General features: G+C 35.4%; 1 protein-coding gene across 1 annotated transcript in view; it reads right to left on the bottom strand.

The window, feature by feature from the left end:
• The window catches only part of LOC135693314 (uncharacterized), a 61,770-nt gene that overhangs the window by 7,627 nt on the left and 40,035 nt on the right, over nucleotides 1-14,108 (bottom strand). Inside the window, exons 42-62 of the mRNA XM_065211756.2 lie at nucleotides 13,984-14,037; nucleotides 13,278-13,331; nucleotides 12,249-12,302; nucleotides 10,918-10,971; nucleotides 10,533-10,586; nucleotides 9,842-9,895; nucleotides 9,397-9,450; nucleotides 9,135-9,188; nucleotides 8,422-8,475; nucleotides 7,510-7,563; nucleotides 6,473-6,526; nucleotides 5,945-5,998; nucleotides 4,923-4,976; nucleotides 4,438-4,491; nucleotides 3,857-3,910; nucleotides 3,640-3,693; nucleotides 3,017-3,070; nucleotides 2,696-2,749; nucleotides 1,844-1,861; nucleotides 1,103-1,120; nucleotides 119-136 (exon numbers count right to left, since the gene is read on the bottom strand). Coding sequence (XP_065067828.2) covers nucleotides 119-136; nucleotides 1,103-1,120; nucleotides 1,844-1,861; nucleotides 2,696-2,749; nucleotides 3,017-3,070; nucleotides 3,640-3,693; nucleotides 3,857-3,910; nucleotides 4,438-4,491; nucleotides 4,923-4,976; nucleotides 5,945-5,998; nucleotides 6,473-6,526; nucleotides 7,510-7,563; nucleotides 8,422-8,475; nucleotides 9,135-9,188; nucleotides 9,397-9,450; nucleotides 9,842-9,895; nucleotides 10,533-10,586; nucleotides 10,918-10,971; nucleotides 12,249-12,302; nucleotides 13,278-13,331; nucleotides 13,984-14,037 — 1,026 coding nt within the window. The remainder of the gene's footprint in view (nucleotides 1-118; nucleotides 137-1,102; nucleotides 1,121-1,843; nucleotides 1,862-2,695; nucleotides 2,750-3,016; nucleotides 3,071-3,639; nucleotides 3,694-3,856; nucleotides 3,911-4,437; nucleotides 4,492-4,922; nucleotides 4,977-5,944; nucleotides 5,999-6,472; nucleotides 6,527-7,509; nucleotides 7,564-8,421; nucleotides 8,476-9,134; nucleotides 9,189-9,396; nucleotides 9,451-9,841; nucleotides 9,896-10,532; nucleotides 10,587-10,917; nucleotides 10,972-12,248; nucleotides 12,303-13,277; nucleotides 13,332-13,983; nucleotides 14,038-14,108) is intronic.

Genomic DNA, 14,108 nt, shown 5'->3' with positions numbered 1-14,108 from the left:
TCATCACAAAGCGTATATTGTCCGAGGGCAAAGCTTATTATTAACAAGGAAAAAGATAAAGAAATATTGACGACACTCGAGTGACTTCAAATAGATTATCAAGTCAAAAATAGCATACCTGGCTCCCACGGTATCCCTGTAGATCAAGATAAGCAGTGGATTAGAATAGAGTTTATAGTTGTCACTACAGTATAACATGATAAAGTGACAAAGCTGATAATGCTATTTTAATCACAAGATGAGAAAAACTCCAGTCTTGTCTGTAAATGAGATAGAAAGTGGTTTACTGAAACGGAAACCGCAGATCTGCGGGACTGATGACTTATGAATTTTTTTAATTTGATTTTATTAGGGACAAAATTTAAAAAAATAATGTAAAAGACATTTTTCGTTGCTGTACAAGTATCTTTTTTGGTCAAATTGACTTTGTTGTCGCAACAAAGTAGGTGGTACCAAGTTAAAGAAAGTTGTACGTTATTCGAAAAATATAAATAACACGGTATGACAGGCCCCTTCAGCTTTTTAATCTGAGGGATCATCGTGTGCTTCTGCAAGCACCAAGAAAACCATTGCTAGACAAATCTTCTTACAAGTGACGTATTTGAATCAAAATTACAGTTAGTTCTGGCAATGGTGATTACACTATAAGAACACCAGAGACTTCATAAGAATGAGGGCCAATGGTTAGAGTAAGGTTTAAGCTAAGTTGTAAAAAGGTTTGTTAAACCTTCAAACCTATGATAACAAGATTAAAGTGTAGTAACACAGAACCGGAAATATAATCCTGTCTTAGCTTTTAGACCGTATATCTCTTCAGTTGCTGCAGATGTGAAAACTTTCACACGCACTTGCAGGTACAGCCGACTCTACTTAAAGTCACTCCGTATAAAGTCACGCTTATGGTTACAGTTGCATAAAAAATATAACCAAAGAAGATGCAAAACTCTTCAATTTAGCTTAGCTCACAGCCACATTTCGTTTACATTCACAAGTTTTCAAGCCACATTTGGTGTGACTACAACCCGAGTACAAGTATCTGTACTGTACTGTACAATCAATAAGCTAAATTAGCCAACTCGATGTTGTGGTATTCAATACTTACCACTTTCCCTGGTGGTCCCTAAAGACAAGAACGAACATATAGATAATAGAAGAAAAGTTTACAACATCATTATTATGAAACTGTCTTCTGCCTAACAAGAAGAGACCTAACAAGTTTTCTTTGCGTTTTGATGATGAGCCCCTCCATCTTACGATTGAGCTTAAGGCTGTTATGGATTGTGAAATAGGGCAAAAACATTTTTATAAACTGTGATAACAAGTGCCCTCACCAAACATTTTCCACAAATCCATTTACCTTTAGTTGCAATTACTTGCCTAAATCATTCCACAAAAAATATTTCAAAGAACCAGGAATAAAAATTTCAAAAAGGTGATGAGCACTGCTCAACATTTTCTCCATGTTGGTAAAACATTAATTGCAAGCATGGTTTTAAAACGAATTTTAAAAGAACACATCCTACAATCTTTGACAGACAGTGTTGAGATCTTATACCCCCTTCCCCAGTTCCATGTTGATATGTCTGCTACTAAGAACCAAACGCTCAAACTTTGGATGGGGGAGGGGATACAATAGAAGTTGGACTATACATGTATGCTGCCGGGCACATATTTGGGGGTGTGTCTCAACAGCTCTGTCCAAGATTGTAGATACCAAGATTGTCACGAGAAATTGCGATGTACCCCTGGGATACTAGTTGTAATCCTAATTTTATAGCCCCACTTCTAATGTTTTAACATAATATGCAGGTATGTTTGAGGTGAAAATTCAAGCAGGACTTACCTTAGGTCCAGTATCACCCTAAAGCAAAAAAATAGAGCACTGTCAATAAGTGTACGTAAAAAAAGACATTTTCTGCCGCTTATGGCAGAGCTACGCTTATTGGATGATAACAACACAAATAAAAATGAGTAATACCAGCATGCACGATCATAAAACTGAGATTCTCGATAAAAATGGATTTGCAAAAATATAGTTTAATGTCAACATTTAGAGAAAAGCAAAATGCCAAGAGCAACGCATCCCCAAGGGCAGCATAAGAACAGAAGTTCCTCCTTTATAAGATGTAGCAAATTAATCGACATTATCATCTCTGCTTGGGAACGAGGCAAAAAATAACTATTTAGGTCGATATCAGAAAATCCTGGATAAAATTGTAGAGGCAATTTTTTGCAAATTTCTACTTTAAGTTGTCCCAAGAAAATTGAATGCTCCAAATCAATGTAAGTTTAGTATTTCTGGCATTTGTTCTTTAAAAGCATGCATTCAACATTGAATGGAAGGAGGGATGGGGGACTATAGTTATTTTTGTCCAGGATTGTAGTTCATGAAACTTTTCTTTGCCAAACACAAATGTACAGCGACTCTTGGTCGATATGACGTACAATAATGTTTATTGCACTTGCATGGGCTCCTTGGTGGAATATGGTCATCATTAAGCTTGGAATATAAACATGTTTCGAAGTATAAAGAACACACCAAATGGATATTATAACTTTTTAGAAAGGTACAATTCAGCCTTAAATTGGAATATCAATGAACGATGTACAATATGCAGCAAAGTTACAACGACACACGCGACAATGGTTATAAAATAGAAGTTTTATTTTTTTATAATAAGATCAATAAAGCTACCTTTTCTCCATTCTCTCCTGGGTATCCTCTTGGCCCGGGACTTCCATTGGCTCCCTGAAATAATAATTGCTGTCAATGTTGTTTGTTCAACATTCGAAAGAATCATTCATAATAAAGGATAGAGAAAGTATTTATAGGTATTCGCTTATTTTAAACTTGACAGCATCATATTTTACAGCAGTATTGACTCTGCTTCTCATTTTATTTCGTAATAAGTAAAAATGACCCTTTTCACTCAATTGTTGGACTTTCTCTGAACATATTTTAAGGCATTATTAAACTGTAGTTTTCAAGTGAGGTCAGATAATTTGAAAAGAATACCGTTTCTCCTTCAAGACCCACTGGCCCTGCTTGGCCTGTTGATCCAGCATCACCCTGCAAAACGAATCTCAGTTTTTATCCCATAGGACATCAAAAGTTTACAAAAAAACCGAGCTAAAAATTTTCTGGTCGTGAAAAATTATAAATGGCTTTGAAGAAAATTTCTAGACATGCTGTAGCTTATTATCTGATACTCTTCATAGTATGAAGCATCAAAAGAAGGATCCAAAGTGCGACGTGAAGAAGTATACTCAGCTTTGGATCGAAATTGGCCAGTCAGAAACGCAAGTACAAGGAAAGTTACCGTTACCCAATTAAAACCAATTTCTGTGCATCAAAGGTATGAAAATAATAGATAGTATATAATACATAAAGAATAAAAGACTGCAACAAGTATTCGATTGCTTTCAATACGATAATTTCTAGCATTGAATCTTAAACCTTATGATGGTCTTTCAGCTGAATGTCAATGAAAACTGATCAATAAAAAACACTGACCATAGATAAATCGCAAGTATAAGTCAGAAAATTCACTCCTCGTTTTGAGCTGTTCTGATTTACGCTCTTTTGGTAAACTTTCTTGAAAAACTCGCCAAATAAATCAGTTAAAGATGTCATATCACCTTTGGTCCAGGCGGGCCAAATTTCCCTGGCTCTCCCTTTGTTCCCGTATCACCCTGAAATGAAAGAGCATGTACCTTGTTAAAGAAGTCAAGGTATATATACGTTCACGTTGCTCCCAACACCAAATTCTCGGTCTGAAATAATTAACCAACGAAGGATTGCAGTTTTAAAAAGGGACGTACATACTGCATTTCAAAAAAAAATCAAAAAATGAACCTTTTCTCCCTTTTGGCCATGCAATCCTTGGGGACCAGTAGAGCCTTTCAATCCCTGTATTTTAAGGAATTGAGCGTTTAAACAAGATGAGTTGAAATAAAATAGCAAATTAGATAAATAACTTAAAGAGAAGGTAACAATAAATCAAAGCTGCATAAATCGTTAAAATGTGTTATATTCATTCTCCTTACAAGGCTTGTCGAAAATCTTCGAACACCAAAACCATTTTTGTCATTCGTATTAGCAGTTTCTCTTCCTCCTTATAAACACTGTTGAATTTATACTGCATAAAATTAAACTATTTAAACGAGACTTGTAATTTTGAAGCTAGAATAGCTGTGGTTAAATTCCAGCATTGCTTTGGGGGAGAGTGGACAAAAAAGCTGATTCTGCAAATATGAATTTAAATAGATCGATAATTTTTACTGCTTAGGTTTTCCATGTACTTTCTGCAAGTATTATAGCAAAGAGAGGATAACATAACCGAACTAAATGCTTATGTAACCATGCTTAAAAATACCCTAAAACGGAAATCATTCAAAAACTAAGAGGCAAAATCTAAAAATAATGAATCAACTCACAATGATGCCAGGGATTCCAGTTGCACCAGGAGTTCCAGCTGGACCACGTGGACCCTAACGAGAGATACACAGGGCATAATGCGACAGTTTTAATAACAAGCATGATACCTTCATAAAAAATCACAGAAAAATATGGTATGAAGTTATAGAAAATTTGTAGCTACAGTTATGGTCAGAAATCTTTGCAAACTACAACCACAAGGAAGCTTTTGAAATAAAGAATCAGCACCAAAGGTTAAGAATCAGCACATGTCAAATACTTGAAAAAAGGAGGTGGAATAAAGATGTCTGCATCAAGGGGTTGGAACATACTTCTAAACTACGCTCCTGCATTGTTTAGAAAAATATGTAGCTCGACCAAATTTTTCAATGATAGCAAGAAACAAGTTTGGTACAAGCCGAGAACTATGAATGAAAAGCATCCACTTCCAGTAGTTGAGCAGGTAGGTATAAATAAAAACATAAGAGGAAAAGATTTTGCATACGTCATTTCCTTTTTGGCCTGGATTGCCAGGTCTTCCAGTTTCACCAGGGGGTCCCTAAAAACAAAACTAAAGTTATCAGCTAATGGTCTATTCAATAGAAAATTGAAGTATGTATCTTGGAAGGATGTGCGGTAGCTGTTTTATTCCAACACATTTCAAAAGCCAACAAAAGCTTCTGATTGCCTAACCTTTTAATGGTCCTTAAACCATAAAATTCACATTGGAGCAAAATAAAGATCGGAGAATGCTTTGAAACACCATTTCTATTAACAAATAATAATATGCAAAACTTTTGCATATTCGTTGTATATTTGGAAGTTCTAAATACCCAAAACTGGTTCGGAATTGAACACTCAAAAAACAGAGAATTCAAAAAATTTTCTAAACATTGCAACCAGAGTAGAAAATATGTTTAATTTTCAGAAGATTCAATTTCGTGGGGTTTTAAATAAAACATTTTTTAAAATAATGATTTACTTTCTAGTATGAAATGGTAAAGAGTAAGCTGACAAGGAAGATATAACAATTCTGCGCTGAATCAGCAACAAATACTTAATCATGGTTTTTTGGCTTTGAAAAGTTGGCTGACTATTAATTAATTTTGATTATTTCAAAGAAGCCACCTTCAGATCCTTAAATAAATTAGAAGTTATCAAGCTAATAAGTATTGGATTTTAATGTATTCGATTCTGCCATTTCTTCTCAAGCTGGTGAGAAATAATGCCTGTTACATAATGCCGATTCTGCCATTGCAGAAATAATGCACCCCCCCTACCAGAAATATTACTAACTGGCAGCATATTTAAATTCCAAAAAAAGTCCTATAACTTTTAGGATAGTTGTGATTGGAAAAAGCCATAGCATAGGTTAAAGCAAGAAATGGTTTTTAAGGGTTGCAAATGTGAAGGTCTTTAGTTCTGAATCAATAAGAAATCAAATAAATTGAGCTATCTTGCAGATTGATTGAAAAGAAATGTTTATTAAATAAAGAAAGAGACAAAACTACATGGACAAGATTTAACCTGAGCACCTGGTGGTCCAGGAGGTCCTGCCTCACCACTAAATCCACGTGGTCCCTGGAAATAAACGGAAGTAAACCTTCTCAATTAGAATATCAATTGATTATCTGTTCGACGAAAATTACGTCTTCGTGCAGCTAACGCCTTAGCTAAATTGGACAAGAACTTAATAATTCCATCAATAATATGAAAAATTGATATATTTGTGTGCTGCAAATAAAAGACCAATGCCTTAAACATAAGCTTATTACATTCTTCTAATTTGAACATAAAAATAATTTATAAAGGTGGGGTAAAGTTGCAATAAATACTCATATTTAAGTGTTTATGATTGGTAGAAGATAGTAAACGAAGGATGGTCTGGGAGAAAAGACCACTTATTAAATGATAACAGCGACATTTTTAAGCAAGACAAGAAATTTTTAGGCAATTTTGTAGCTAGAGTGAGGTCGGGTAAAGGGTAAATGGTGATTTAATATGAAGCAGTGTAAACACAACCCTAAAATGAAGAAAATACTTTGAAAGTCATACCACATCTCCTTTGCTACAGGGAGCCCCATCAGCACCAGGATCGCCTGGCAGCCCCTAAAAAAGTAAAGGGTGAAATCAGCTGCCCAGTTATCAAACAGAGCAAGCTAAAAACACTGTCGTAGAATATTTTCCTGAGCAGATTCTAAAAAGAGCAAAGAAGATTCTAGAATTCTAGCTGAAATATAGGGGATGGAAAAATTATCATTTTCAAATGCTCAGAACATATCTATGGCCCTGAACGCACTGATTTCTGACATTAAATTCATTATCTTTGTCAAAGTGGAAAATTGAGAAAACTTTTTCAAGTTTGACAAAGAGAATCCGCTTTTCGCTTGGAAATTCGAGCGCGCTGCAGTTGGTGTGTAAAATGGTTGTTTGCTGTTTGGTTAATGTAAAGTGGTTTAAAACATAGAACGCTTTGACTTGGGTATTCTGTGGCGCCAGAAAAATGCGTTGATTGCTAATAATTTCCGTATTCCAGAGTTCGTTCTGCTCTGGGCAGGACGACAGAACCTTTGAGGGGTTAGTGAATTTGTTTCAGTGACAATTTGGGTGGCTGCACTGGAAAATCAGCATTTGTTTACTAACAAGCTTAATCCCTTTTCTCTACGAACAATAGAGATTAAGTGTGTCAGAAGTTTTTCTTGAAATCTTCTTCGATGCGTCTAGGGCCTATGAACAAAACAGTAAGGTTTTGCCATTTTAGCTTCTAAAACACGGTGCAAAAGTCTGCTTGATTTTTCAATAGCGTCAAAATTAAATAACGCTCAGTGCAGGTAGCCTGCGTTCAATCTGTACTTTTAAGTACTCAGTATAAACGACATGGAGGCTGCCGGCCTCTTTTCAAGTAAAGTCTATGTTACACATATACTTGCAATTTCTGTAACCTAAATCAAATTGGACATGACTACTAATTGAACTTTGCATAGACAATCCTTTTTATAATTCATTATACCTTCACCTCAACATTCATTTAGAATTTTGAAAGCTCATCGCAAAACGCATTCTCACTCGAAGTGGGCTTGATTGCTACTTACTCTTTCACCTCTTTCTCCTCTCGGGCCATCTTCGCCGGGTCTTCCATCCAAGCCCTGCAGCAATAATCAACTTTCATAACAGAAATACCATTCTTTATAGATATCAAGGTGACATATTCAAAACAAATTATCTGTCATGAGAATGGTTAGTGGAATACCCTGAGATGATTAACATATTGAAAAACATTGACCCAGAGTAGTCATGTACCTCTCTAAAGACATTATCCACAGCTGTACATGATTTTCGGCACTTGAGAAATAATTAAATGTTTTGGAAAATTTAAGCTAACCTGAAGGAGGGGGGGGGGGGGTTATTCACTGCATAAAAACCCCGTACACTTTTGGTGAAGATCCTATAATTTAATCAGAAAATTTCTGGTAATTTTGTTGTCTTCGTTTGAATCTTGTACGGCATGTGCAAGAGTGAATTGCACCTCAAGCTAACCATTAGACATTAATTTGAAATGGAGCAACCATCATTTATTCTTTCCCAAAACAAGGGCTGTGAAAAAGATTTGGCCATTTTGGTGTCGCAATCTTATCTTAATTTTTCTGTATAAACAATGTGTATAATTGACTAAATTGTTAAGCAGACTTTTGTTGTCGCATAAATGTAGCAGTACATAATTTGTGCAAAACCAGCATTATTTTCAAAAATACAATCTTTAGCAGTGAAGAAACAGGACACTGCAAAGGTCTTCAATTTCTAAATACTCTTAGCAAAGAAGCAAAAGTATAGTAAGGATTTTTATAGGAATTGTACATTAACCTGGGTTCCTTATAGCTATTCACGTTCAATGCTTTATTTTCGTTTTCAAAGACGGTGTCACTATCTGACTACCTGATGGTTGCCAACAGAGCGAGCAACAAATATTTAAAAAATACAATTTCACGAATCATATATGTACTCACAGGGAATCCCATGCTACCTTTTGTTCCATGTTGACCAGGTTTTCCATCAACACCCTATAAAACAATATGATTTGATTTAAATGCCGAGAGTAGCGGGTTCTAATCTGTAGCAAAGAAATACCGTAAAAACTATATTAAGCCACCTCTGTTTTTAGCACCCCTCTCTATTAAGCCCCTTTTACCAAGCAAAATTCTAAAATAAGCCCCCTCTCTATTAAGCCTCTCTTCTTGGCTCCAAAGTTCAAAGAGGAAAACATGCGCATTTAGTGAGTCTCTTGACGGGTGTGATGACGATAAGATCATGTACCTTAAATACGGCCCATGTTTCTGGTGACCCTGATGATGACAAGGACATTACAATTGATTGATTTTAAGAAACTTGCGAAGCTGCCAGCAAAGGTTTTCGAGAACATTTGTATAATATTTTCATGACAAAAATGCATAAAGGTATTTTTATAACATTTTTTACATTGAATTATTAATAAGCCCCCCTCTAGTAAACCTGCCTCACTTTTGACACCCCTCTCTAGGACTGAAAAAATGGACAAGCCTCCCAGGGCTCAATAAAGCTTTTACGGTAAACAAAAACTGCCAAACTGTGTATTGTTAAAGAATAAAGTTGACATATATATGAAATGTTTTTTAAAATCAAATACCTAAAGAAATGGTGAATAGTGCTTTGAGTGTTGAATAAACAGACTGAATATACATACGTCACGCCCTCTTGGGCCAGAAGGGCCTGGCAGCCCATCTTTGCCGGGAAGACCCTGGAATAAAAATTACTTTATTACTTCTAAAGTCCATACGAAAATGATCTCCGAAAAAATTGAAGAATATTTTCAATAATTAGAAATAGAGAAAGCATTGAAGAAACAATGGCAGCTTTGTTCATATGTAGAGATATCAGACTTTGAAATAGGTAGCTAGATTAGACTGAGTGGCCATTCCGAAAAAAAATGCTGTTTAATTGCATACCACATTCCCATTCTTCCCAGCTGGTCCTGGGGGTCCTTTTGGGCCTACTGTTCCCTAGATAAAATAAAATGGAGCATCAGGACTTATCTGCAAGTGAAAGCATTGGAAAAGGGTGTCACGGATCATTGTGAAAATACACTATACACCAAAAAAATTCACTTTGAGAGAAAATTTCTTGTCATTTCGAAAAATAGCAAAGGGAATTTCAAATGTACTATGAATATGGAAAAGTATATCAATTTAGCCACATCTTCCATATAATAACATGAAGAAGCATCTAAATTTTCTTCATATTTAAGGATGAAAAATAATTAGGCATGGTATAAATTCATTTGGAAATGTTGCTTAATCCAAATAAGTTAACGAGAAGCGTTGCCTTGTAATCATTAGAAATACATGTAGGTGTAGCGACTATTCTGTAATGAATTGTCTATTAAGAACATACCTTGTCACCGCGAAGGCCAATTTCACCCTTTTTGCCTTTCTCCCCTCTTTTCCCCTGGCAGAAAGAACAGAGATTGAATCAGCAAAAAACAACGCGGAAATGCCATTTCATAGATAAATCATCTCAAGGTGAAATCCTGTAACGTTAATACGCGAATTAAACATATCATGGCCTATACCTAAATTGAAACTAGTATTTCCCTGCCTTTTTAGAGATGAAAGCTAGATTAGAAGGCAGCAATGATCGATTTGATCGCATTGAACGTCAGAGCTTCGCATCAATGACACTCAACCAAAGCCAAGCACAGACTTCACAAAACTCCTTATTTCTTCCCGGATGTAATTTTGCCTTATTTATCTGTCTCGGAGTTTTCTTTGAACCTTTTCAATTAAGACTCTTAGAAATACGATTCAAGAAAAATTATCTATGGTTTAGTCTATGCGCATTGTTAGGAAAAAGCAAAAGTTTGAACTGAAAAACTCTCACACTATCTACTCTTGTCAAGTTATGAAATGGTCTTCCTCAAAATTACTGCATCGTTGGATTACCTTCCCCTGGCTCCAGCCGTGGAACCTTAATGTCTTTTGGGCTCCGGCCCGGCAAAGAATGCCTTTTCTTGGGAAGTATCGTTGGCAGGAGGAAGAAAGTACACGGTATTCAGAATTTTCTAAAAAGGAAATTTCCTATTTACCTGTTGCCCTGGCATTCCAGCTATTCCATCTTTTCCGTCTGCACCATTCTTTCCCTTAGCAATGTTTAGGCAAGAAATATCAAAGAAAGTTGAACACAAAAAACAGCAGAAAAAAATTAGCAGAAGTGCATATGTAGCAGAAATTGTTACACTGACTACGTCACGGTTAATAAATTATTCTCGTATTAAATAAGGCAAATAAACAAAAATGACCAAAAGGAAGTAAATAAATGCAAGAAAGATGTGATCTGTGTTTTCTCTTAGACATGAACACAAGAAAATAATACTGAAGAGAAGATCATGGTTTAGGTTAAACATGGTTTAATGGATTTGAAAAAATGAATAGTATATTTGAGAGAAGGCAGTGATTTTATAAAGCTCTTACAGCTTCTCCTTTTGGACCGGGAATTCCAGGTTTCCCTTCGCTGCCCTGCTCACCCTGTAAATGAGAAAATGAGCCAAAATAGAAAATGAGGGATTAAAACATTAACGACACATACATATAGGCATGATTCATAGTACTTCTCAAATGGCCCCTCTAGCAAAAACTCGCAATCCCTTTTCACTAGCTAATATTAGAGAATTTAACCTGCTGGCAATGAACTTCCTATTTGGTTTTGATTTCTATTTAAAGCTTTCTCAGCTAGAAGTGCTTGCATTTGAAATTCCAATTAAAATAACGAAATAAGTGATTGGAATTTTTCACTCTAGAAGGTTATGAGTTGCGGTGCGGTGGTTGTCATTTGAAGTTACTGCACGTTCTTTAAGCATAAAAAGGTTAATGAACCCGTAAGCTGTTCACAGGAGTGAGACCTCAACATTATGATGAATCGCTTCTTCTATGTTCCAGTTAAATTTGGAAAAGAGTAAATTTTTGACCTAATGGCTTGAAGAATAATCGTAATTTTGCAATGAAAATAGTATTATAGAGAATAGTTCATGCAAAAGTAGTTTTTAGGTAAATAAGCATGAATAAAACGTTTTAGCTGGAAAGGGGCCCTTTAACATGACTCAAAGAGAAAAAATAGGCCAAGTTACAACGCTAAGACAGCTATTTCTAGACATTTTGACTGTAAAATCTAACAACAGAATCAAATAGTTTTTAATTTGCAAGAAACAAACTGAATCTAACCATAACGTGCTAAATCCTTGAATTTATTTTACTTTTTATGATGGAAACACAAACGCCAGTAAATTGTGTGTGAAGTTCAGGTACTTAACTTTTTATCTCGGGAAATTTGCACATTTTAATCTGATTTTGGAAATTAGGGTGATTCTTTAATGGCTGCTCAAATTATAAGTTCCAAATGGAAATTCATTAAACAGATTTTTGGTGTGCCATCACTATAACCAATTCTTTTCTTTATTAAACGAGTTTAGCATGATCATAGTTCGTTGATGAAATCTATACCACAAATGATCCTTAGACTCTTAACACTCTCTACTTTACATGCACCCATTGATTAATCAAACAAACTGTTAAAGAGAAAAACACATTTATAAACCTATTACCAGCAATACAGTTTAATCTACAATCCCACATCATCTTCAACCAAACTATTTCCTACTAAGGCTTACATAACATGTCTACTTTAACATCAAAAATACATCTTGTGTCTTGTGTCCTTCCCCCAATAGCAAATGCATGCAAACAGTCCTCTTCAAAAATTCGTGTGCATTGTACATAGTAAAGATTGCAAAGCACAATAGACAAACCTGCAAACCATCATGTCCTCTTGGTCCTTTGTCTCCCGGGTGACCTATGGCGCCCTGAAGAGAAAGAATGCGAGTAGACTCAACAATAAGCAGGGCATTTACAAAAATTAAAAGTTATAGACCTCTGTGACAAAAAATTTTAACAAATTGTTTGATCCAGTTATCATGTTTACCAATGGTTAAATTTTGACGCGTTCTTATCCCTATTCGTGTTCTCAGATAAAATAGAATGCTCGAGATGATAAATAAAACCTGATGACAACGCAAAAGTTCTTACTATCTTTTTTACCCATAGTAGCTCCTCATTAAAAATAACTGATGTACAAGGGGTAATGCTAAAAACACACAATGATTTAAGATTCACAATACATACAAAGTTTACAATAAAACCTAATCTAATTACAACCTATCATATATAAACAAAAAGTTGTAGAATTCCTGACTTCAGTACTAAGGCTGTTTCAAAGTTTGGCACCTTGACAATTTTAGTGAGGCAACATCAAATTGATTTAAAAGTTTTTTAGAAAACGGAGCAGTGTTGGTAACTCTTGTGGTCACGTCTCTCATGCAAAAAAGTACGTGCACATTAAGGGATCTGAACACCATTTTCTGAGCTTGAAAATAAAAAACAACCCTGACAGTGGGTCACTCAAGCGCCCGAATAAGGTTTAAGCGCATCTCATAAGCTTTTGGTGACATAGGGATACCTTCTAAGAAAGTTCGAGTTTGGACCACATCATCTGAAGAAAACATGCTTTTAAATGTAGAATCTCAATTAAATCTTTTCTTAATTGGCAGAAACAGGACCATCGAGATGTTTACTGAAGAGTTACTTGTTTACTTGCTTTTAGCTTGTTCCATAAAACTACTTTGAGGCCGGAAATAAAATGCTATTTGGCTTAGATTCGACTGTTACACAATCTCTATTAAAAGTAGAATTCTTGTCTTTTGGCTGAAAGAATTTTTCATGATAAAATGATTAATCAATGGCAACGGTATATGAATCAAAGTATCTTATAATCAGAATACCTTTTGGCCTTGTTCTCCCCGGTCACCTTTTCTTCCAGCCTCACCTTGCACACCCTAAAGAATGACGTTTTTCATCTAGCTACAAGGATATTGGCAAACCTAAAAATCATTTGATGATAAACCTAAATTGTACGCTTGAACTGTAACAAAAAAACTAAGACTGTTCAAGCAGAAACATTAGCAGATCACGAGGATTTACACATGAGTTTTTTAATATAAATATCACAGTTTCACCCCACAGAAATGAATTTGATGATCCTAAATGGAATTATTTTCTAAATCAAAAGCATAAGGAATGCTTAGGAACTCAAGAGGGAAATACCATGGGTATAGATTAAAAGGCTAGAGCCAAGTCCATTGACTCAAAGGCTTTAACTACCATTGGTAAGCCTTTTCTTAAATAAACGTTTCATTACAGAAAATTTACATAATACAAGAAAAATAGAACAGCTAAAAACGTTCCTTTGAAAAAAGGTTTTGTAAGAAACCTTTGGAATCAGTGTAATGAAAGTTAAAAGGTCAATGGAAATTTCATCCTGATGTGGACCAAAAGTGACTTGACTTAATGATTCATTACACATCGAGAAAATCCGAACCCTGTTTTAAAAACGATTGAAAACACGTTTCAACACAGTGAAGAGAGAAATCAGTGCATTTGATTAACAGTGTAATGAATCATTAGTTAAAACACGAGATAAACACATACTGGTGGTCCTGGAAGGCCTTGTCTCCCTGGCTGTCCCAACGTTCCTTTAGGGCCCTGAAAAGAAAAGATAATCTGAAAACAAAACAGCTGGACAGATTGAAAAAGCAGGAAAAACCACCAGTAAC

The sequence above is a fragment of the Rhopilema esculentum genome, chromosome 11 (assembly GCF_057945365.1).
Source record: "Rhopilema esculentum isolate cy_ngs chromosome 11, ASM5794536v1, whole genome shotgun sequence".
NCBI lineage: Eukaryota > Metazoa > Cnidaria > Scyphozoa > Rhizostomeae > Rhizostomatidae > Rhopilema > Rhopilema esculentum.
The sequence above is the reverse complement of the archived record's forward strand: the minus strand, read 5'-3'. Positions and strand labels throughout refer to the sequence as shown.